At 49.3% G+C, this 18,178-nt stretch overlaps 1 protein-coding gene across 1 annotated transcript in view; it reads left to right on the top strand.

Moving 5' to 3' along the window:
• Positions 1-18,178, top strand: part of GAN (gigaxonin) — a 320,191-nt gene that overhangs the window by 228,427 nt on the left and 73,586 nt on the right. Inside the window, exon 8 of the mRNA XM_078670190.1 lies at positions 557-693. Coding sequence (XP_078526316.1) covers positions 557-693 — 137 coding nt within the window. The remainder of the gene's footprint in view (positions 1-556; positions 694-18,178) is intronic.

The raw sequence follows: 18,178 nt of genomic DNA, 5'->3' as shown, positions 1-18,178 counted from the left end.
ATAAGTGAGATCAAAGAATACGGAATCAGACTATACCTGGCTGAAAAGCCCATAATAATGTCCAAACTGGTCCTAGGTTGCTTATATTCTGGTTCAGAGAGGACCTGGCTTGACAGTTTGGGCCGGACTGTTCCCATTGGAGCAGGGTCAAGACTGATTTGCATATGGCTGGGTCCAAACGGAGGTGGCTTGGTGGTCGAAAAGTGATGTATTGGGGTGTGGGTTGCCAGTGGCTGAGAATAATTCAAGCATTCCATCCATCACCTTGTTGTGGTTGCGGTTATGGACTTCCCATGAATGTCTATTCTGATCACACTTTGAATATAGAATGCAAGGGTGCACTGTCTACATTCTTTCTGACGGCCAATACCTTGAGTTCAGTTGCTGCATTTTTATAGCCGTCACTCTCAAACCATCTCTGGTTTATTTTGTATTTTAATCCCGTTATTAGGATGCTTCCAATCATAAGTTCAGTAGCAAGTGCTTTGTATACACCATGACTAAGCTAGTTTAACAGTGTTTTTAATATCTCTTTTAATCTCGTGGGCCTTTCCAGATTGGTTGCTATGCAGCTATGAAGAAGAAAATCTATGCAATGGGAGGAGGATCATATGGAAAGCTCTTTGAATCAGTTGAAAGCTATGATCCTAAGACTCAACAGTGGACGGCAATTTGTCCTCTCAAGGAAAGAAGGTGAGTAATCAAATGAAAATACTGAGAATAGCAGTTATTTATTGAGGAAGTTGATTAGTTAATGGGTGGTCTGATAATTAAACATGATTTTTCAAAGTCAGTCTTATTTGTGGCATTTCCATCAGAAAATATAGTTAGTTTTGATGAGGAGTACACAAATTCAGTGGAAGGGTCTGGTCAGTTGTGTGCAGTTTCTGCACCTTCTGTGCAAATATATTGAACCACATTTTCCAAGCCCAAATTTAAATATGTTTATGATTTATTTCACTTTGGAAAGGACAAGTACTACATGGTTTGTACAAAACGGGTTGTTCGTCGTATACATTTATGCGCAATCAGTGGCTGAAAATAAAAATCAAATTTAAAAAATGCTGTGGCTTTTGTAGGGGTTTTAGTGGATGGGGAACATGACTTCCAATTCGGTCTAACTCTCCCAGACAGAAGAACATCAAGTGATCCCCCAACTATCTCACTGTGCTTGGAGGAAGGCAATTGCCTTTGTTTGTAAGACGGGTCATTGCAGTCAAGGGAGTGGCCACAATCTTATTTCGCATAGAGGTGGGGTTCTGGTGGATACTTTGACCTGCAGATTCTTCATCTGAAGAATAATCCCAAGTGTCAGACTGGGTCTGGAAACTTCAAAGCTCTCAGGTCACCGATAGGGAGTGATGGCTTCAAATTGATGCAAGGAGTGACATCAGATGACGTCACTGAAGCCATATACCGCTTACCCAGGCGCAACAACATGAATTCAATTTTTTTCTAGGCCTTCAATCCTGATTTGGAGTTTGCTCGCTTTTGAGAGTGGTGAGTTCTCCTCACGCAAAATTGTTATTAGTTTAGCGCCATGTCTCTCCGAAGTATTTGAGCTTGAAGTCCTGTAGAGATTGCTATGGAAAGATGTTCATTTATGACCTGTTCACAATCTGCGTGTGGTGCTTCGGTTCTGACCACCATTCATGTGTAGCTGCAACTCCTATTAAGAATGCATACACGTGGGGCATGCACGACCAAACCCTTTATGGCTCCGAATGACAGGCGAAGTAGTAATTGGTCTAAGCCAAGATCCAGATCTCCCTCCTCACAAATCTAGAGCAAAGAAAAAGAAGCACAGAAAACTCAAGAAGCATGCTCAAGCTTAGTCAGCCAGATGACCCGATCTCCCACAAGATCTTCTTTCTTGGAGCTGGAGTTAATCATGGTGGAGCCTTCAGAACCTGCTCCTACTGGCTCCATACTGGTTTCACAGCTGGCCTGACCTTTGAGCCAACTCCATTGGCTCTGGCTCCATCCTTCCTGGATCGATCGGCACTGGCCCCTTTGGTACCAGACCTTGCAGCCCAGTATCCGTTATCAGAGTTCCTGCAGCTGGGTGCAAATTCAGCAGCGTTTTCTCAATGCTATGGATGGCATTTGCGGGAGGTCCTTGATTCTTTCTGGTATGCCCTTGGGACTTGGACCTCCACTCAGCCTCCGATGTTCAGGTTCAAGGTGCCGGACCTATGGCACAGGCTCCTGTCGTCTCTCCGGCACACAACTATGCAATTCCTCCATCAGTAGCACCACCAAAGCTTCAACACCGCCACCCTCGCCTACATTGAAGCCAAGCTCTGAGCCATCAGCACTGTCTTCTCTCCCTAGGGACCCCACTCCTCAGAAGTGTTCCTGGAGGAAGTGTCATAGACTAATTGACAACATAACAAAAGAATATGCCAATACTGATATGCTCATTTAACACACCTAATGGCATCCAAAGAAGAAATCAAATTCAAAGCTGGGTATTGCTATTTAATAGCTGTTTATTTGGTATATTTGAAAAAGCCAAATGTGTTTACTTGGTACATTTCTTAAGAGTTTGAAAAATTGTAAGCGCAAGAATGAAAAATAGGACACAATAGGATAAAATAACAATCACAACTTCACTAATCAAGCATATCACAGTCATACCACTCACATTCAAACATTCAAAACACAAAGATGCTACCCATAAACTGGAAGGTTCAATGCACCAGTATGGGAAGTATAGGGGGTCTGCTCTAAATTCAACAATAGTAATCACAAAATCATTTCTGTGGAGCGATCAACTCAAGCGGTTTCTTAGCAATAACTTATATTCAAACCATAAGTTATATGGAGTTGGTGGACAGGAAATCAAGTGCGGTACAAATCAGCACAAGACAAACAGAACAAAAGAAGCAGACCAGTGGAAAAAGGCCTACGCGTTTCGAATCCCTATGAATCAAAGGGGATTCTCCTCAGGGCCAAAAGTGTTCTGGAAAACAGACTAATTGAGGCAAAGGACTAAAGCCAGAGGTTACTTGATGTATTTGCTAAGATTCAACCCCTTGAATCTGTATGCCTCTAAAGAGGTGAGGGGAAGATCACCTCTTTGACAAACCTGGTCCCCCAAACGAGAAGGTTATGCCATTCAATTTGGTGGTCAAGAAAGTGGCTGAAGTCTTGGACCTACTCCTACCTTCTGTGCATGTGAAGACTGATGTCCTCGCAGAGGTTCTCCAACCCCACCCCATCTCTACTTTGGAATCTCCACTGCCTTTCAACGAGGCCTAAGCGGAGCCTTTGCTGGCAGCTTGAGAGAAACCTTCCTCTGCACCAGTAGTCAATAGGCTTGTAGTCAGGTGTTCTTGCCCTGTTCCTGGAGACCCTCCATTTATCTCTCTGCACCCATTCCCGGATACTTTGGTGATCCAGTGATATTTTTTTCTGAGGTGATGAAAGGCACGTGCCCTTGGTCAAAGATTCCAAAAGGACAGGGAACCCAGAAGGCTTAAAGCATGGGGAAAGAATATCTTCGCAGCTGGAAATATGACCCTCAAGTCCTTTTGTTCTGATTGCCTATTGGCCCGTTAGTCCTACACCTTATGGGACATGACCTCACTGATTAGGCCAAATGTTCCAGAAGATATGCATGGCCATTTCTACGAAGTGTTGCAGCATGGCCAGAATGTGTTGCGCCGTATAATCATCAGGCCTCGATTCTGCTGGAAAGAGCAGTGAGCACTGGCAGTCTCCATCAGGAACCATGCCTTGCTCAGAACATCAGGCTTTTCTAGTGAGGTGCAGGTTAGTCTTATTGCCCTACCCTTTCATTACGGGTGTCTATTCATAGAGAAAGTCTATGCAGCCCTAGAAAAATTCAAGAGCAGCAAGGCTACAGCTCGTTCTTTGGGTCCGCAACAGTCTCATCCCCAAAAAGACTGCAGACTGTTTCATTGCTTTCAGGGATTCTCCAGGATCTTCTCCTTTCTGCAGCGACAAACTTATCAGCTGCAAAGTCAACTACCCCAAAACCTGTACAAAGGTAGAAGCAGAGATAAGGGGTGTGGATCCCTCCAGCCAGCCTTCCCCCCCCCCCCTCCCCCACTGTAGCTCAAGTGTTACTGATGTTGATGTAGGGTCATTGGACCTGCAGGATGCCAACTTACACATTCCAATCCTGTGGTCTCATCAGAAGTATTCATGTTTTGTAGTGAGTTCCACACACTAACAGTTAGCAGTACTCATTTTTGGTGTCACGCCTGCCAGTCCTCCGATCGGATTGCGCTGCCCATGTAACACGCATGCGCGAGGGGAACGGCTAGAGCCAAAAGCCTGACTTCCCCGCTTCTCTGGGCTTCGCGTTCTAGTGCCTCAGTGTTTCCGATCGAACACGTCACTTCCGTGGAAGTCGTTTCCGTTGTCTCTGAGCCGTCCGTGCTAAGGCATCCTCTGATCCCTGAAGCGCTTTCCTGATCCTGTTTTGTAGCCGGCTGCCTTCTGAGCGGTCCCAGGCTGTTTGTCAGATACACGTTTTTGCGTATCGTAACCGCTCTTCCGCCCCGTCATCCTGAGTCCCATAGCGGTTCGTCCTTCATTTTCCTGCAATTTGGACGGAACCGATATTTGAATCAATCTCCCTCCTGAGCCGGCTGTCTTCTCTCCGGTCCTGAGGGAGTCCTAGGCCTGGGTTTTGCGGTTCTGCCCGTCGGCCGGACACTCTTTGTTCCGCCGGCGGACGGACTTGCGGAGTAAGGGCCTGGGATCGCACTGAGGGATTGTGGGAGTTGTGGTCCGCCAGGACTTTTATCCTTTTTTTTGTTTCTTTATTGTGGACTCACTGGTGTCTTATTGGAGGCTGGCAATCGTCACAGTGCGTGGGCATGAAGAACGGGTAAAGCGCTATTAGCGCCACATTTATTTCTATTACCCTGCAGCAAGATTGTGAATTCTTACATTAGATTTATTGCATTTACAGATGAGACATAGATCATTCACATTGCCTCAATCTTAACAGTCAGAGCCCCTAATTTTGGTACAGCATGGTAAGAGATTATTGTTTACAGTTCTTACATACTCTTTAAGCAACCAAAAGCTATAACGTCCTTTGCTGTTGTAGATAGGCATCACGTCTGCAAACAATTGCTGGTTCAGTATTGCGACATATGTCAATTCAACCAGTTACTGACGAACCCTCTCACTGTCTTTTAGGTAAGATAGAAGTATAGGGTTTCATGATTGTTATCTGTCTGTTGTTGATTTGCATTAACCTAACCCATTCCTTTTAGTGTCTGCCTTCACCCTGAGGGATACCAGCCCGAAGAGTCCTGTTTTCTTCCCTGCCTTTCCTTGTTTTGTTCCCTCCTTTCCCTCCATACCACCATTGCGTTCTAGTGCTTGATAGACGCAATAGGTGCAGGGGGGAAGGGCTGGTCTTGTCAGCGGTTCCTGGCACTCCTGTGGAAACGACGCTTGGATCCTTACATTTGGATTGACATGAGCGTCTCAAGTCTTCACCTCAGATGATCAGACATCTCAGTTTTCCCATACCTGGACTGGCTGATCAAAGCGGAGTTGTGTCATCTGCAGTCTAAGGTGTCCCTGCTGTTGGATCTGGGCTTTTCCATCATCAAGCCCAAATCTCACCTGAGGGCCTTCCAGGGACAGCAGTTCATGTAATAGTAATGTTATCTTAATAAAACTTGATGAAGCACAATGAATCATGCCCAGAGGTATATCTTGGCGCTCAGCCAGCACAGAACCAGAGACTAGAACAGCATTGTTTTCATAATTTTCCTGAACGGTCAGTTCTGGACACCACTCTTCTCCATGCCTTCAATCCAACTAGGGGATTGGTGACATTTAGGCAAATAGTATTGCCCTTTCGACAAGGCTTGTGAGTTCCAGTCCTGAGATTCCTCGTTTTTCTTGCTCCCTGCGTTCTTCTAGTTATGCATGCACATTGGCACAAAAGAGCCCTGCAATGGTGCCTCAGCAGGCAGTGGCTACAGTAAAGGGAGGATCTGGCTGACTCTTATTGTGATCTCCACTAGTGCGGATGAAGTTGATTGGTGGGGAGATGAGGCGACCCTGAGTTGTGGGATAGCCTTTACTCCCCTCTGACTGTGGCCACAATAATGACGGATGCTTCCACCTAGAGGTGGCGAGCTCACCTCGAGGATCTGTAGATCAGGAGTCTCTGGTCTCCGGAAGAACATGTTCTTCACACCAACGTGTTGGGACTGAAATGATTCGGCTGGCACCCCCCTCCATCCAAGGTTTGTATGTCAGATCTTGACAAACACTACAGCCATATGGCTTTTTTCCATGCCGCGGATTCACTCCAGCATGAAACAGATGATGTGAGAAACTTTTCACAGACTAATCCGTTAAGTTGGTGCTGGACTGACAACACACTAACCTACACGAAATTAAGGAATATTTTCAAATCCCACGCCATTTCCCTATCTGGGACTGCCATCATCTACCCAAGGCGGACAATTTTAAAGAATCTAAACACCGACAACGGCGCAAGTCTTCAACTGAGGTGGGACTCCACGTTACGCCTGACTCAATGTGCTCACTAACTCTTTCCTCACTGTCCTGATGAAGACCCTAAACTGAGGAATCACCCGCCCTTATGACTGGGGTCGAAACGTCGACAACATTACTCTACAACATACACGTCACGCTAGGATTTGCCATTTTTGGTTTTCGTGTATTGTTTGTATAGGGAACAGCGTGATCTATTATAGACAGGAAATGCTTCAAGATTAATTTTGAATTGTTTACAGGACACAATTCCTTTTCTTTGTCCCTCCATCTATTCCAACCACCCCCTACCCTACTGAATCTGGAACCCCTCCTTTTGACACTCATTGAGCACTATTTTGAATAGTGACCACATTCACCGTTATGTAATGTATGAATCAAATACTATATAACTGTGTATAAATTGAATACCACTGCTTACAGCTGAATTAAATTCAGTTTTGTTTTGACATGACTGATGTGTACCTTTGAAATATTTTTTTTTTTTTGGATGAAATGAACTCTATGAATATGTTGTGTAACCGACCACTTCTTTTTGTAACTATATGCTGACCCAGGTCGGTGAACAAAGGGTTTACCCCATTATCACCTACCACATTCCACTACAGGTAGTCCTGGACATCTTCGCTAAGTAAGGCACTCCTTTGGTGTATTTTTTAGCCTGGCCAGAACATGCTCAATGCCTCTTCTCCAGAATATGTTGATGAAGGCCTTCGGGGATGTGAGTCAGTTCAGGTGGAAATTTCAGCTGCATTATCCTCCACCCCCCCCCCATATACCCCTCCCAATACCCTTTCTCCGGTATTGAAGAATATTTGCCAAGACTGGGTCCAAGTCCTTTTCGTTGCTATGGATTGGCTAAGGAGGGTGTGGTATCCAGATCGTTGGCGCTATTCCACATGTCTCCCGCTCAGGATGCCATTCAGATCGGACCACTTCTCCCAATTGGAGGAGATGGTGCTGCACCCCAATCTTTGAGGCCTCCAACGACATGCCTAGATATGGAGCAGGGAACCTCCGCTCCTTTCACCTGCCACCGGAGGTGGTTGACATCACTTGTCAGCACATTGCCCTTTTAACTGACTTTCCTATATCTAAGATGGTTCCACCAAGGGCCTCTATCAACTCTGTTGCAAGGCTCATCACAGGTTCTAATAGAAACAACCATTTCACGCCTGAGGAGCTGAAATCCCTAAATTGGCTCCCATATGAAGCAAGGATACAACTAAAAATTGTGTGAATGACCCACAAAGCCTTACATTTCAACACTCCAATATACCTCACACAAAAACTTGAGCTCTCTGGTGGCTCTAGATCCTCGACCTTTTTCGGGTATTGTCCCAAGAATCTGTAATTTCCTACCTACTGAAATCAGATTAAATCCCTCAACTGCTTGTTTCAAAAAGGAAGTTAAATTACTACTAAGCAACACATACCTGCTCTAGAACCCTGCTCTAGAACCCCCGCTTGTCAGGCACTCTAGAACACACTCTCCTCACACTTGGTTTACTGTTATGATTGTATGTTGATCTGTTAGTTTTTGTTACTACTTCCTGTACCTTTTGTGATTGTTAAATTGTAAAGCGCGCTGATGCCTCCCCACCCCCCCGGGTCATATTTGCGCTATATAAATCTTTCGAAAATAATAATAAGAAATAAAAAAACAAATGGTGTGCAGACAACGATGTACAACCCTTACGGGCCAAGTTGTCTCGAGTCCTGCATTACGCACTTTCCTCAGCGAGGAGGTGTTGTGCAATTGGCACTGTCAAGGAGTATCTGGCTGCATTGTCGGCGTTACTCGTTTTGCCTAAGCAGCAATCCCTTCTCAAATTCCATATTTTAATGTGTTTTTTGAAGGAATTGACAAATCTGTATCCTCATTTGTTGTAGCCCATATGGATCTTAATTTTATTTTAAATTTTCTTTTGTCGACTTCATTTGAGCCCCTGCATAGTTGTCCCTTAAGGATTCTAATTTTGAAAATATTTGTTTTTTTCTAGAGGTAATAACTCCAGCTAGGCAGGTGAGCGCACAACAGGCTTAGTCCCCCTCGCCTCTTTTTACCATAAAAAGTTGGTGTTGTGGACCAACACTGCTTTCCTGACAAAAGTGATGACTCCATCCCATCTTTCACTCCATGACTCTTCCAACCTTTTATCGCTCATCAAATCCCACTAGGGAGGAGAAGTGGCTGCACAGGTTGTATCCTAGGCTGGCTGTCCAGCACTACGTAAACTGCACTAGTGATTCACAACTGGACAATCAGCTCTTCATGGGGTACTGTGGTGCCAAGAAAGGTAAAGTGGTGCAGAAAAAAACACTTCGAGGTGGGTCATCCTATGCAACAAATCCTGCTACTCTGCCCAAGAAGGACCCACCAGAAAGGGAGAGGGCCCATTCCAGCATGGCCAAATCTACAATTTCTGCTCTTGCTCTGTGGCAGAAATATGCAAGGCAGCTATGTCTGCATCGCTGCACACCTTTGCCAGGCATTACTGCCTGCATTCAGAAATGCACAAAGACAGCCACCTCGCCAGATTAGTTTGGCAGGAATTTTTGGAAAGTAGAAGTATCCATCAGAAGAGAAAGTTACTTTCCTGCAGTAACTATCTATCTGGTGGATACTCCATCTACCTGCAGATTACTCACTGGCCCGCTTGCCTCCCTGTTTGACTGATTGTTATAGGGAAAGTTAATAAGACGCCCAAAAATTATATTTGCGCACTGCGCTACTCTGTCAAAGTCATTCTACACACTTACATCGAAGGCTGGGGAAAAATGAATGGAAACTGATGTTGCGCCGGGGTGGGACTATATGGTTCTGATTGTCATCTGACGGCACTTAATACGCCGATGCGAGCCAGCATCCTCTACCAGCGAAATTAAAGCTTTGACATTTCAGATCCAGTATGACACCCGGGTTAACTTTTTTTTAGAGGTGAGGAACCTGCGTAGATAAGAGGATCCACCAGTGATCATTACCGCAGTAAGTAACTTTATCTTTTCTATAGCAGTGATGTTCCATAGTCTCCCCTACCAAATAGCCATTGGCTGTTTATTTATTGCATCTGAAAGAAACACGTTAGTGATGGATTCCTTAGTGTAGAATTACCCCCAGGCGTAAGACTGGATCTGGAAAGTTTTCATCAGCAGTACCCCTGAGCGTCGGTAGGTGGTATCGGTCTGCTCTGCGTCCGGCCGCCCTGGCGCACTGACTTCAGTTCTTTCTATTTCCGCGCCAGCAAGCGCAGATCCGGGAAAAGCAAGTACCCCCAGTAATTTTTTGACTGAGCTTTTGAGATTTTTTTGTCTCCATTTTTCAAGTCTATCGACTCCTGGTGCCAAGTAGGGAAGCCCGGTTTTAAGTCCTGCGGAGCCTGTCGTCGGTGGCCGACCCCCCACAACGTGTGTCTCTACTGCCCGGAGCGCCACCATCACTCCAGGTCGTGCTCCGACTGTCTGGCCATGGCGCCGAAGACTTTGCGGGAGCGGTCCTGAAAGTTGCTAGGAGTCCGACAGTCGGCTCCGTGCCGTTCCATGTCCTGGTCGAGGAGGAAGTTGAAGGACCGGTCGTGGAGCCACCATCACCATTCTTCAGGTTCCAAGTCCTCGCACTCCGGGTCGGGCAAGTCGAGGTGCTCTGAAAAGAAGTCACAGAAGTGTCATCGTCCTCCGACTTCCCCTTGCCGGTCGCGCGGCTGAGGGTGCGGGCAGTACCACCCCCGCGGCTCCGGCGGAGCCAGTGTAGTTGACCTCGGCCTACCCATCCTTTCTGGGTCCGGGAGCGACTCCAGCCCAGGTGTAAGACTTTCTTGCAGCTATGGCTGCCCTTTTTGGTCCGTCGTCCCCCACCGGTGTGCCTTTGGGCCTGCAGGCCCGACTGAGGGTCCTTGCCCTGTGCTGCCGGCAGCTTCGGCCACGGCACCAGCGACTACTTCGGTCCTGGCGTTGCAGGAGCACCTTGTATCCAGGCTTGGATCCCGTTCGACGCCGGGTGACCTCACGACTCATGCACCACCGTCAACTCCCCTGGTACTGCCTGTGACGTCGTCCTGTACCTCGGACGACGTCGGCCCCAGTTTCAGCTCCGAACTGAACACTGTGCCGGTCCAGCTTCATTCGACGCTGATTCCGACGCTGATGGGGGATTTCTATCCCTATGTTCAGCCTCCATCTTTTCAACCTGTTCCTCAGGCCATGGAGGAAGGGGGAGGACTGGGAGGGGGTCTGAGGACCCTCTCACACAGCAGTGTGAGTTGGAGCTGGCCTGGACAGAAGAGTTGGGTGATGCCATTGGTCTTGACCAATAGCCTGACGTTGGCTTCCTGTCTCCTCCCTCTGTGGATTTGCAGGTGGGAGCGACCTATGGTGTGGTTTTGCATAGGGCAGCCGAGGCCCTTGACCTCGAACTCCCTACGGTGGCCCTGAGGACTAACCTCCTCACTTAGGTGCTCCAGCCGGCAGTAAGCTCTTCGGAGCCTCTGCTACAGTTCAATGAAGCACTAACTGACGTTCTTAGGGGCACTTGGTCCAGGCCCCCCACAGGGGCTCTTGTGGATAGGAACGTGGCCAGACGCCACTGCCCGACTCCAGGCGACCCTGCTTTTCTGTCCACCCCCCCCCCCCAGAGTCTGGTTATCCAGGCTGCTACTTCCCAGATCGCATTCCCTACTGCTCCTCCGGATAGGGAATCCAAGAAGCTGAAGCAGTTTGGTAAGAAACTGTTTTCATCTGCCAGCTTAGCGCTGTGGTCGGTGAACAACGCATGCCTCTTGGGCCGTTATTCCGACTCTGTGTGGGATACGGTTGCACAAGTACTGCCTCAGTGTCCGGAGGAGGCCCGGACCGTGCTCTCCCAGGCTGCTGCTGAGGGGAGGGATGCAGCGAAGTTCACCATACGGTGTGGACTGGACACCCTAGACTCGCTAGGCAGAGCGATTTCCATGACGGTGGCGCTCCGCCTCCACACCTGGCTGCGGTCCACTGGCTTTTCGGGAGATGTCCAAAACACCCTTATGGACATTCCCTTTGATGGACATCGCCTTTTTGGAGACAAAAACGATCATGTGCTGGATCGCTTTAAGGACTCCTGGACTACGGCCAAGTCCTTGGGCCTTTCCACCATGTGCACGACCACTTCGACTTTTTGTCCCTTTCGTGGCAACGGAAGGGGCGCCTGACACATTTGTTAGCCACAAGCCATAGAACCAACCTCGACACGACCACGGACGTGGGCCCTGCCGTGGTGGGGCCAGCGAGCGTGTCAGACCACCTTCACCACGCAGCATCCGCCTCAAAGCCTTCCTAGTCCGAGCTTTCAGGCCCATCAGACGCCAGTGAGCGTCCAGATTCGCCATCACCTCCCCCACTGGCGTACCATCACTTCGGACAGGTGGGTGCTGCAAATTATCCGAAGGGACTACTCCCGCCCCTCCGAGAATACCCCGCCAGCCATGCCACCCCAGAACCACCGCATGTGTGGGGATCATCTGCAACTACAAGAGCAAGTTACGGCCCTCTTGGCCAAGGGGGCCATCGAGCGCGTTCCTGTGCCAGAAGTAGGTCGTCGTTGCTATTCCCACTACTTTCTGGTAACCAAGAAGGACAAGGGCCTGCGTTCTATCTTGGACCTCAGAGACTTCAACCGCTTCCTCCGGAAGGAGAAGTTCAAGATGCTAATTCTGGCTCGGATCTTGTCTGCTCTTGACCCTGGAGAATGGATGGTAGCGTTGGACTTGCAGGACGCATATTTCCACATCCCCGTCCTACCGGCCCACAGGGGTTACCTGTGATTCACAGTAGGCCACGAGCATTTTCAATTCACTGTGCTCCCTTTGGTCTTACCAGTACCCCTCAGGTGTTGACGAAAGGGATGGCGGTGGTCGCGGCCCATCTGCGCAGATCAGAGGTTCCATTCTTCCCCTATCTCGACGACTTGTTGTTGAAGGCGGGCTCGCCCCAGACAGTCGTCTCCCACCTCCAGATTACAGCCGACCTCCTGCATTTGCTGGGGCACTCCATCAACTTGCACCGATTCCCTCCCGGAAGCTCCCTTTCATCGGGGCGGTTCTGGACTCGACGCAGTATTGGGTTTATCCTCCTGAGCAGGGAGTCTGGGATATTCAGGCTATGATTCCGATCTTTCAGCCTCTATTCCGGGTTCGGTGAGGATGACCCTACGGCTGCTGGGCCTGATGGCCACCTGCATCCTGTTGGTAGACTATGGCAGATGGCATATGCGGGTTCTTCAGTGGGACCTGAAGTCTCAGTAGGCACAGCCTCAGGGCAACCTCTCCGATCACATCCAGATCTCAGAGGGCACTGCACGACAATTGCAGTGGTGGTTCACGAATCGCAATTGGAACAATTGGAGTTCCCTCTCCCTTCCCCAACCGGAGCACACAGAGGTGACAAATGCGTCCCTCCTGGGATGGAGTGGACACATGGGAGAGGCGTAGATCAGAGGACTCTGGTCTCTGACGGAGTCCGGCCTCCACATCAACCTTTTGGAGCTTCAGGCGAACCGACTTGCACCGAAGGCATTCCTTCTCTATGTCCGGGGGAAGTGTGGTGCACGTGTTCACGGACAACACCTCCACCGCAATGTGATACTGCAACAAACAGGGCGGGTGTGGTTGTGGACCCTATATCAGGAGGCTCTGCACCTCTGAAAATGGCTGGAACATCAGGGCATTACCTTGGTGGTTCTACACCTGGCTGGTTCTCTGAACGCCAGGGCGGACAAACTCAGCCGTCGGTGCATGATGGATCACGAATGGCGACTGCACTCGGGCGTGGCGCACGGTCTCTTTCAGCAGTGGGGAGAGCCTTGGTTAGATCTATTCGCCACTGAAGAGAACGTGCAATGTCAGCAGTTCTGCGCATTGGAATTTCCACGGCGGGACTAGTTCAGCGACGCTTTTCACATTATGAGTGAAGTTGCGGTCTGTTGTACCACTTCTGCCCAAAGTGCTGAAGAAGATCAGGCGTGACCGGACCCAAATCATCCTTGTGGCTCTGGATTGGGCACAAAGATACTGGTATCCTGAGCTACCCAGCATGGCCATCGATCCCTCGATCTGACTGCCTCTTTGGGAGGATCTTCTGTTGCAGCAGCAACAGGGGAGGGTCTTCCACCCGAACCTGTCCAGACTCCACCTCCATTCATGGAGATTGAGCGGTGACAGTTGACCGCTTTTGACCTTCCTCCCGAAGTCTGTGATGTCATCTTGGCAGTCAGGTGTCCCTCCGCTAAAACAGTATACGCCTGCAGGTGGAACAAATTTGTAGCATGGTACACAGCAAAGGCTGTGGATCCTCTTTCATGAGTTCTTCTGTTCCTTTTTTCCTTGGCCCAGCAGAGCTCTGCTCTGGGCACTATCAAGGGCTATCTTTTGGCCATTTCAGCCTTTATAAGGCTCCCTGATCAGCCTTTTCCTTTTCCAGTCCCCTGTTGTAAATAGATTCTTGAAAGGCATTACGCACATGTTCCCTCCTGTCCCTTTCGTGATGCCTCAGTGGGACTTGAATCTTGTTTTGACCTATCTGATGTGTGCTCCTTTTGAGCCACTTCACAACTGTCCTCTTCGTCTTCTCACTTTAAAGACTGCTTTCCTAGTTGCCATCACCTCTGCCAGAAGAGTGAGTGAGCTCCAGGCTCTTTCTTCTAAACCTCCTTTTCTTTCTGTCCATCCGGACAAAGTTGTCCTACGAACACCTTTTCTGCCAAAAGTTGTCACTGCCTTTCACATCGGGCAGACCATCACTTTGCCCACCTTCTTTCCGCCTCCATATCTCTCAAAAGAGGAAGAGCGGCTCCACCTTTTGGACCCAAAACGTGCGGTCTCAATCTATCTGAACCGCACATAACCGTTCTGGGTGGAAGATCAGCTTTTTGTTGGCTACGTTGGCACCAAGAAAGGCCGGGCCGTGCACAGGGGGACCATCTCCTGGTGGGTCGTTCTGTGCATCGAAGCATGCTATTATTTGGCTAGAAAGGAGCCTCCAGTGGGGCTACTCGCCAATTCTACCATGGCGACGACCGCCACTATGGCTTTGGGACAGAGAGTTCCCTTGCATGACATCTGTCAGGTAGCTACGTGGGCCTCGATGCACACGTTTACCAAGCACTATTGCCTAGACAGCCAAGTCTGCAGAGACTGCTTCTTTGGCTGTTCTGTTCTCCAGGACTTTCTGGTGTGATTTTTAGTTCACAGACCCACCACCTGGGTTTGGTATTGCTGGGGTATCTTAGTCTACGGGTATGGAATCTATCACTAACGTGTTTCTTTCAGATGCACAAGTTACTTCCCTTCGGTAACGATATATCTGTACGAAACATTAGTTAGTGATCGATTCCTTTATGCCCCACCCATCCTCCCCGTTCTGTGAACCGATTTCTAGGGTTAAGATCATCCGTTTCAGGACCTTAGTTTCAATGCACCAGTGGTCAGTTTCTTGCATGGCTCTGCGTTCCTGGCGCGGAAAGTCGTGTACAGACCTGACGTCAGCGCACGAGGGCGGCGTATAAGTACCTACCGCGACGTCATCCCGGCAACCACGACGCCGACAACGGACACGGAGCAGACCAACGCCACCTTCCGACGTGCAGGGGTACTGCTGACGAAAACTTCCCGGATCCATTCAGACGCCTGGGAGTAATTCTACGGTAAGGAATCTATCACAAACTAATGTTTACTTACAGATATATTGTTACAGAAGGTAAGTAACTTGTGCGTTATACACTGAAGGTTTTGTTAGTAATTTGCCAACTTTCCACCCAATAGCAGGCCCTCTTCATCCTCTGTACCCTCCCTCAGTATAGTACTTGGACAGCCATCAACATCGGTAGACCTCCTTGCTCGTGGCTCGTGGTTATTATCGTGAATAGTACTTACATTAGTCGGTTGCGTGATACTCCAGAGTTCCTTTATTGAAGATTCTAGGACAGCATGCACTCCAGTAGCATCTGGTGAAAGCCCTATTTGAGGTGCCAATAAGCCAGAGCTGAGGATCGCAGAATATTCCCCATTGGCGTGCTCCTACCATGTTCTTGCCCCCGATTCACATCCTGGTCCACGCCCCGACCCTGTGGGCAGCCTTGAACGTGCTGTAGAGAGGAAGATGTTCTCACCGGTGGAATTGCTGCCGCTGCTGCCATTAAAGTGTTTTTTCTGATTGCCATTAAAGTCTCTGCCAGATGAGAAACTTCCCCGGTATCGACTCTTTAGATGTGGCCACGACCACCTCTTGTGCAGCCCCTGTCTTCAGTAGCTTCAGAATAGGGTGCTCCACTTGTGAGGGTGTTGGTGCTGAGTTAGTTAGATCCTATGTCCTCCTCCTGCTGTGGCGCCAGCTCTTCACCTCGATTTTTAGTGGCTCCTCGTGTGCCACAGGTCCCTCAAGAAGTATTACCCTTCTGTTGTGCCATTTCTTTTACACTGTGCAGATTCAACCAAGAGCTTACAGCCAAAAACGCTAGGTCGTATACTCCGCGCCCACAAAGCTGCAGCATCCGCAACGAAAGAAAAACATTCCCGGAAAAAGCAACAAGGCCCGACAGGGACAAGCTCCCTTAGAAATCATTGTAAAATTCTTGACGTTCGTGGGCAGGGAGCCATGCCGCAATAGCAGCCAGTATCATCCTCTGTACATAAATGCAGCAGGGACATCTGATACTCCTCTGCAGTATTCCGCGGTGTAGATGTAACACCGATGCCGCTGCAGGCAGGAAACCGCAGAAGGGAGACCAGTATAGCGACCTCGTCCTGCACTCTGCCTCAACAATCACTTGCCTCGTGGTGGTAGCAGTAAGTAGGATAACACAGGATGGAGCGGAGCTCTCGGCAGAATCAGTCCGCCATCTCCTCCCCCGTTCCGAGTCAAGACTCACAAATCTTGTCAATCACTCAGATTTTTTTTTCTTCTTTTTAAGAAACATGGTTGCTTGATATATATACATCCAAGAAAAATAATCACGCTGCTTCTGTAGTAGGGGATCTCTGTGTATAGTCATAATCTAGTGAATAGTCCCGCCCATGTGCGCGGACCCATCAAAATAATCTCTTAAATTGTCAAAAAATGCAGAACTGCACCAGACACTTAAGAGAGAATTTAAAGACAGATAATGCAGCCTATATCCACAGGCTACACTGTCCAGTACTTCAACTAGAAATTCCACAAAAAATCCACAAACAGCACAGCCTGTCCCGGTTTTTCCACATAGAAAAACGTGCTTTTACCAGCAAAACCCTCAGGAATGATAGAGAGGAAGAAGTGGACAGACAAGCCTCATAGGCTGCCATTATGTGGCTCAAAACAGGATACTGTGCCTTTAAAAGAACTTTCCAGAACTCTCATTATCCCAGAATGCACTGCAGGTCCCCTTTACTTTAAGTTCTTTTTTCCGGCTCCTGCTAGCAGGACCCTCGAGCATTGAGCTCTCCCTTTTTAGGGTTTATTTAGTGATTTTTTTTCACCTTTTCAAGTGTTTTGAGTACTTTCATTCGAAGTACTTTGGTGTTTTCCTCCTGTGTGTTTCTGAGCACTCTTTTATTTGTCAAAATGTCTGCTTTGTTTGACAAATGCCCAGAGTGTTCTAGGAAGAAGGCCAAGTCTGACCCACACGAGGTGTGCATCATCTGCCTTCCCTCATCTCATGTCCCAGAGGAGTGTGACATTTGCCAGGGATTCTCTTCCAGGACCCTGATAGATAGGATGAAGATCAGGCTCCAAGGCCTGGAAGACAGAAGACTGAAAGCACAAAGTGTGTCTGGGCAGACTTCCTCTGCCCATGCTGAGGCCTCTGGGGGGCGCCCCAGTGGCAGGAAGACCAGCAAGCGTCCCCATTCTCCGTCGGCGTCGATAGCACCGACGACGGCGTCGAGAGGGATGACTACAGTATGTTCCCCGTCTCCCCAGGGCTCTGGGTCGCAGCGGCGTCGACGCTCGGCGTCGAGGGAACTGAATAGACCGCCGTCGAGATCTCCAGTGACGGTTTCATCGTAGTCGGCGAGTATTCGACGTCGAGAGGTGGCCCGGCATCGGCGCTCGCCATCCAGGTGACACCGCCGTTCGCCGTTGGCGAAGAAGAGGAGGTCGGCGTCGAGGGGATCCATGACGTCGAGGATGACGTCGAAGTCTCGCAGACGTTCGGCTTCGAAGAGCCGCTGGTCGTCGAGGCGAAGGTAGTCGCCGTCGAGGCAAAGGCGGTCGCCGTCGAGGCAAAGGCGATCGCCGTCGAGGCAAAGGCGTTCGCCGTCGAGAAAGGGACGCTCGCTGTCGAGAAGGAGGCGTTCGCTGTCGAGAAGGAGGCGTTCGCCGTCGAGAAGGGGGCAGTCGACGTCGAGGGACCGACGGTCGCCGTCGGGGCGACGTTCTTCGACGCCAAAGAGGCGCAGAAGGAGTTCTTGCGCCAGGAGTCATTCTAGCCGGCGGCATGTGCCGGTAGGAGACACCTCCTCTCCTGAGAAGAAGGGAGAGTCACCGGGCTCCTAAGCCGAGGTCGACTCCACCGTCTCCCCCCTTGCCCAAGGAACCTCCTCCGCGGACTCCCTCTCCCCCCCCCCCCGCCTCTGCTTCCACCTCCCTCCTCCTCAACCTCAGCCTCAACCTCTTCCTCGACTTCCAACTGACGAACCTCCTGTCGTTCCTC

Source organism: Lissotriton helveticus, chromosome 12 (genome assembly GCF_964261635.1).
Source record: "Lissotriton helveticus chromosome 12, aLisHel1.1, whole genome shotgun sequence".
In the NCBI taxonomy this organism is placed as follows: domain Eukaryota; kingdom Metazoa; phylum Chordata; class Amphibia; order Caudata; family Salamandridae; genus Lissotriton; species Lissotriton helveticus.
This window is presented reverse-complemented; position numbering and strand designations above follow the sequence as displayed.